Source organism: Musca domestica, unplaced genomic scaffold, assembly GCF_030504385.1.
Source record: "Musca domestica strain aabys unplaced genomic scaffold, Musca_domestica.polishedcontigs.V.1.1 36, whole genome shotgun sequence".
Lineage (NCBI taxonomy): Eukaryota > Metazoa > Arthropoda > Insecta > Diptera > Muscidae > Musca > Musca domestica.
The window spans coordinates 7,616,328-7,623,107 of NW_026712318.1; the positions used below are offsets into that span (position 1 = coordinate 7,616,328).

A 6,780-nucleotide genomic window follows, 5' to 3' on the forward strand; every position below is an offset into this window, starting at 1 on the left:
CAATGAAACGGTTAATGCTCACGATACGTGATAAGATGCTGCTGCTGGTTATTTTGAACCCTTCGATGATGATGTCTAGTCCAGCAGGAGGGGAACATTAGTTCTCAAATCATGCATAGCGTTTTTGACGAGGATCACAAAATATTTAGTCGTTGAAATGCACCAAAAACAGAAAAATTTCCCGATGTAGCAGTTGCTCTACAGGTCGCAATTATAAACCAATCGACGCGGAACTTAGCACTGAGTTAGAGTTTAAAGCTAGGTATGAGCTAACTAATTTGGATCGTCATAGAATTATATTTAGCGGGTGAAATAGGCCATAAATATACATACAATATTTTTTTTTCCATCGTAATCACAAATATTCGAAAAATACACTTCTGACGGTTATATCGATGCTGATATTCAAGATATTCCATATAAAGCAAAATATATGTAATTACATACATTAAACAAGGGGATGTTAGTTACTCTGCTTATAACTCAAGAACAGCTGGAAGGGTTTTAACAATTCTCACAAATTCAAAATGGCTTTTTGGCAGAAAAAAAAAAAAATATTGATGCGTATTAATACTTTTTAGCAGAATTTAAAATTTGGTATTTAAAGTTCGCAACGGGTACTACCTCTTATGACATAAAATTTCCTAAACAGCTCCACGAATTTTTTTAGCCCCCATACACGGTACCTTCATATAGAATTCAAGCGTGATAGTGTGATTTCTTTATATTTGGCTGGAAACCCCAAGTAGCTATCGTTAGAGCACTCCAGCATTTTAATGTGAATAAATCGTTTGTGTCTCGTACCATCGCTCGTTACCGTGATACTGGTAGTGTAGCCCGACGTCAAGGAAGTGGACGGAAGAAAACAGCAAAATCAGCAGAAATGGTTCGAAAAGCAAAGAAGCGAGCTGAACATATCGCAATATTCCATTCAGCAAATATTGAAAATGAGCTAGGGGTAAAGCCATTGAAATTCCAAAAAGTGCAATAACTTACACAACAACAGAAAGAAAATAGACTCGAAAGAGCTAAAGAGTTGCTTCTGCCTGTGCTGAACTGCCGAATTTGGTTTTTACTATCTCCGATGAGAAAACATTCGTTGTCCAGCAGTTTGTAAACAAACAAAATTATCGTGTTTACTTGCTGAAAATATGCACCTTCGGTTGGCCATCAGAATTCAAGCGCCGGCCATGGTGAGGGTGTGGGCCGCCATAACAGCCGATGGTTGCTCTCCGCTCGTATTAATCGACCGTGGCCAATGCCGATTATTATCGGGGAAATATTCTGGAGGGTGTATTAAAGGTTTGGGCATGCAACAGGACTCATGACCATCGCATTCAGCACGCGCTACCCAAGAATTATTACAAAACTTGATTCCTCGCTTCTTATCCACCGCCATTGTGCGCCACCACAATCTCCGGATGCAAATAAGTTGGACTATTGTGCCTGAAGTATTTTGAAAAGCAAGGTTGGCGAGCGCTTCGCCGGGAAAGAGCCAAAATACCGCAGAGCAACATTCGGGCAGCGTATAATGGTTTTATTGGCCATAATTCGTGTCGAAGGTGACCAATTCGAACAAATCTAAACTTATTCTAAAATTTTATGTTATTTCCGACACTTTTTGCTTTCATTTAATAAATTTAAAAAAAAAAAAAAAAAACAAAAATGTAAAAAAAATGTGACCCAAGGACGAACCCTATTGAAATTGGAGATAATCGGTAAAAATTTTGATATAGCTCCCATATATATCTTCGTCCGATTTGCCTTTTATTGTAAACCAAACGTGTAATATCAGTCCGAATAGTATGCAATTTTGCACGTACGATTAGATTGGACCTGAAAATATGTATGCCAAGTTTGATCGAAATCGATTCAGATATTGCTATATCTCCCATATATATTGTTCATCCGATTTGTTATTTTTGTCCTCCGCAGCCGTAATATACACTCTGTAACAACAATATTTGGCGAAATGTATCAAATGTAGCTCAGAACTACCTTTGCTAAATTTTATCGAGATCGGTTCAGATTTGGATATATCCCCCAAATATAACTTCGTCCGATGTACCTTTTATAGTGCACCAAATGTCTAATAGTTGCCCAAATAGGACGGAATTTGGCACCTACGACCGAATTAAGTCTAAAAGCTAGTATGCCAAATTTGGTGAAGATCGGTTCAGATATAGCTATAGCTCCCATATATATTGTTCATCCGATTTGTTGTATTTGTTACCCACAGCCATAATATGCACTCCGTAACAACGATATTCAGGGAAATATATGAAATACAGCTCAGAAAGATATTTGCCATATGTTATTGAGATCGGTTCAGATTTGGATATAGATGCCATATATATCTTTATATGATTTCAAATTAATTTTGCACCAAATGGGCAATACAAGTCCGAATTTAAAAGAAACAAATGCTTTGGCTGAAAGTATACATCTGTCGGCAAAACCGACTAATACTTTCTAACTTGTTTTTATTAATTTCGCTAGTAAATTTTCAATAACTTAATATCGCTCATTTACTCAATTGATGTCACATCTCAAAGAAAAAAAAAAACGGCTTCGAGAGGAAAGAGTTATGAGTTATCGGTTGAATTATCGGTTATCGGTTCTAAATTCTGTGTGCTAAATTTCTATGTTATATCAAGTATGGTTTAGGTGTTATTTTATGTCAAACTCCATTTGAAAACTATGTAACTCCTTGAGTTATGTTCATGTACGAAATGTACGTCTTTATCCTTGTAAATATATTGTCCGTCCAGCCGGAATGGAGGAAAGGACGTTTTACAAAATATAGACTTTTTGAAGATTCTACAAATGCGGGAATATTATTCTGACAAAGATAGAGTATAGATTTATTAATCTATCGTATTAAAACTCCATCTTTTGAGTGGTTTAATTATCTTTTTTTTTGCTTTGATATGTGAATTAAAAAAAAAACCAGTAAGGAAAGCTCAAAAGTCGGGCGGGGCCGACTATATGATACCCTACACCACTATGCATATTTAGTAGAGCTCTCGTAAAAAGGTTTATACAGAGCATTTCTATCTATCGTGCATTTTACGAACTATAGCTATATCTGAACCGATTTTCACCAAGTTTGATGTATTTGATTCTAGGCTGAATTCGGTCAGATTTGCCAAAACCCAGGACATTTGGGCTGATATTGGACATTTGGTGCGCAATCAACACGAAATTGGATGAAGATATATATAGGAGGTATATCCAAATCTGAACCGATATTTGTAAAACTGAAAAAGAAGATATTTCTTGGCTGCATCTGATACCAAATATTATTCTTGTATCGTACATTTTTCGAATTTGAGGGACTTAAAGTACAAATCGGATGAAAGGTATATATAGGAGCTATAGCTGTATCCGACCGATTTTCACTAAATTTGATGTACCAATATTAGCCATTTGCTGCACATTTAATCCGAAATCGGATGGTACCAAATATCATTCCTTTGAAGAGTATGCTATGCTATACTATATCCAAATCTGAACAGATTTTTATAAAATCAAAATCGACTATTTTTGGGCTTTATCTGATATCTGGTACCAAATATCATTCCTGTGAAGAGTATATTACGAATGTAAGGGACTTAAAGAGCAAATCGGATGAAACATATATATGGAGCTAGAGCTATATCTGAACCGATTTTTACTAAAATGTGTGTACTTGCTTATAGGCTGGTTTCGGTCGGATTTGCCAAAATTCATGCCATTTGGGCTGATATTGGCCATTTGATGCACAATTAACACGAAATCGGATGAAGATATATATAGGAGGCATATCCAAATCGGAACAGATTTTAATACAATTAAAATCAACTATTTTTGGACTTTATCTGATAACTGGTACCAAATATCATTTCTGTGGAGTGCATATTACGAATGTGAGGGATTTAAAGACGAAATCGAATGAAACATATATATGGGAGCTATAGCTATATCTGAACCGATTTTTACTAAAATTGGTGTACTTGCTTCTAAGCTGGTTTCGGTCGGATTTGCCAAAATTGATGCTATTACGGCCATTTGGTGGTCAATAACCCGAAATCGGATGAAGATATATATGGGAGCTATATCTAAATCTGAACCGATTTCGATAAAATTTAAAACAGCTATTCCTGTGCTCCATCTAATACCTGGTACCAAATATCACGGTTTTGGAGTGCATAGTAGGAATGTAAGGGACTAAAACACTAAATCGGATGAAACATATATATGGTTGCTATATCTATATCTGAACCGATTTTCACTAAATTTCATATACTTGCTTCTAGGCTGAATTTGGTCCGATGTACTAAAATTCAGTCCATTTGGACTTATATCGGCCATTTGGAGCACAATTAACCCGAAATCGGATGAAGATATATATGGGAGCTATATCCAAATCTGAACCGATTTTCTCCAAATTTGTTGTATTTACTTTAAAGCTAATCTCGGTCACATGTGCCAAAATTCGGGCCATTTGGGCTGATATTGGCCATTTGGTGGTAAATTAACCCGAAATCGGATGAAGATATATATGGGAGCTATATCTAAATCTGAACCGATTTCGATAAAATTTAAAACAGCTATTCCTGTGCTCCATCTAATACCTGGTACCAAATATCACGGTTGTGAAGTGCATAGTAGGAATGTGAGGGACTTAAAGATCAAATCGGATGAAAGATATATATGGGAGCTATAGCTATATCTGAACCGATTTTCTCCAAATTTGATATACTTGCCGAACCCGGGCCGAACCCGGTTGGGTGTGCCAAAATTCAGGTAATTTGGACTGATAGTGAACATTTGGTGCTCATTTAACACGAAATCGGATGAAGATATATATGGGAGCTATATCTAAATTTGATCCGATTCTCACCAATTTCAATAGGGTTCGTCCTTGGGCCAAAAAAATATTGTTTGGAAAATTTCATCGCAATCGGATAATAAATGCGACCTGCATTTTGTTCACAAGAATACATGGACAGACGGACGGACGGACGGACGGACGGACAGACGGACGGACATGCATAAATCGACTCAGAAAGTGATTCTATGAAGGTTCTCAAAAGTAACTATGGGTCTATCTCGTTTCCTTCTCCATGTTACAAACAAATGCACAAAGACATAATACCCTTACCACTATGTGGTGTAGGGTATAAAAAACACACATTTACTTCTGCTTTAAGAATAGTAAAAATTTTTAATAATTATTTAAAAAATTCAAAGTTTTTTTATTATGCCTCCGAAAATTTTCCATAAGCTTTGAATGTTGCCGTCCTTTTATTGCTGACATTGTAATGGGACTCCAATGACCATGACATCTCCGGTACATAGGGTGGTATGACCGATGAATCAATGGCGAAATCATGAATATTATAGGCATGATCCTGAAATCAAAAAGAAATATTCAAAATCTAGAAAAAACTCAACATATCAAAATATTACCTTCTTGAATGGACATTCTGTGGGATAATTGCTAACCCTTCGTAATTCATCGAAAATCATTTTCAAAAAGAAATGTTCATGAGAAGCACTTATGGCCTCGCACACATCCAAATCGAAGACGAGCAATGTTTCCTCCGGCTGATTTTCACGTTTACCTCGGACTTTAAAATGTAGGGCCACATTGCTGGTGTCTTCTTTGAGCTTAAATGATAAATGTAACAGAGGAACTCCCTCGGCATTCTTGACCAGACTACATTTGTAATCGTATACCAAATCGTTGTAGGGTGCAGGACATTCCACATTGGTGAACAGGGCAATCTGCAAAATTTCCAAAAAAAAAGATTTTGTATGCGAAAAATCATTTTTGAAAAAATTCCTACCTTTTTCAAATCGCCCATATGGATTAGAGTCCCAATCAGCAGAAATTGAGTAAAAAATTTCATTTTAATTCCAATTTGTCGAATTTTGAAATAGTAATGGAAGAATTTGTGATAAAAGTTCCCATTTTATACATTTGCAGTGGTTCAAAAATAACCCGAGCAAATAATGAGATTTTAAGTGTTGTTTTATCGTACATTTTTCATCTGCAATTAAATACCGCAAAGTTAATGGATTTTCAAATCAGTTTTTTTTGCAAAATATTTGATTTTAAGTAGTGATTTTATTTTGAAATTGATCCATTTATTTTATTCTTTTTGGTATTTCGTATTGAAAGCATATGAACCATGTAGTTTAATTGAACCATTAAATTTGATTTAAACAAATTTGCTTGGATACATAAATCACGCCCAGCACCTGCCTTTGAGAATATATGAAACTAATTTGTAAATATACATATGGCTCATTTACTAAATCCAGTTTCAAAAAACAAAAAAAAAAACTTTATAAATTACCGATTGAAATTTAACTTCCCGAATTAATAAGATTTTTACACAAAATGTATTGCAGCCGCATAGACAATTATTTTTAACGAAGTCGCCAGATATCAGTGCTTGATTTTTGTGCAATATCAAGCATTGTTTGAAATATTTCAACGCTTCAAAAATCAATATATAATATTGATCATTTATGCCAATCTTCACGTAAGATAGCTTTACTCCTGAGTTGTGTTCTTCAGATAAAAATTTGACAAGTTACAAGTAAACAAACTATAAGTTCGGCCAGTCTGAACCTTGAATTCCCTCTTGGAACGAATATTGCAATTTTCAAAAAAAAAAAAAAAAAAAAAAAAAAATAAATAAAAAAAAAATAAAAAAAAAAAAATAAAATCCGTTAATTATTTTGTTAAAATCTTAAAAATACCGAATGTTGCCATTATATTAGGAT

The 6,780-nt window shown here is 34.9% G+C and overlaps 1 protein-coding gene across 1 annotated transcript; it reads right to left on the reverse strand.

The window, feature by feature from the left end:
- Positions 1 to 5,172: 5,172 nt before the first annotated feature.
- LOC109612798 (uncharacterized) lies at positions 5,173 to 6,034 on the reverse strand. The gene is made up of 3 exons (XM_020037176.2): positions 5,835 to 6,034; positions 5,455 to 5,772; positions 5,173 to 5,396 (listed from the first exon to the last, which is right to left on the reverse strand). Exons 1-3 carry the CDS (start codon positions 5,895 to 5,897, stop codon positions 5,244 to 5,246), a joined length of 534 nt encoding a protein of 177 aa, XP_019892735.2. The 5' UTR covers positions 5,898 to 6,034; the 3' UTR covers positions 5,173 to 5,243.
- Between the last annotated feature and the right edge of the window lie 746 nt (positions 6,035 to 6,780).

Bases quoted from the DNA above. Each gene is read 5' to 3' on its own strand.
- LOC109612798 (XM_020037176.2), bottom strand. From the start codon at position 5,897: ATGAAATTTTTTACTCAATTTCTGCTGATTGGGACTCTAATCCATATG. The intron at 5,773-5,834 runs GTAGGAATTTTT...GAAATTTTGCAG, and splicing joins ATATGGGCGATTTGAAAAAG to ATTGCCCTGTTCACCAATGT. The intron at 5,397-5,454 runs GTAATATTTTGA...TTTTGATTTCAG, and splicing joins CAGAATGTCCATTCAAGAAG to GATCATGCCTATAATATTCA.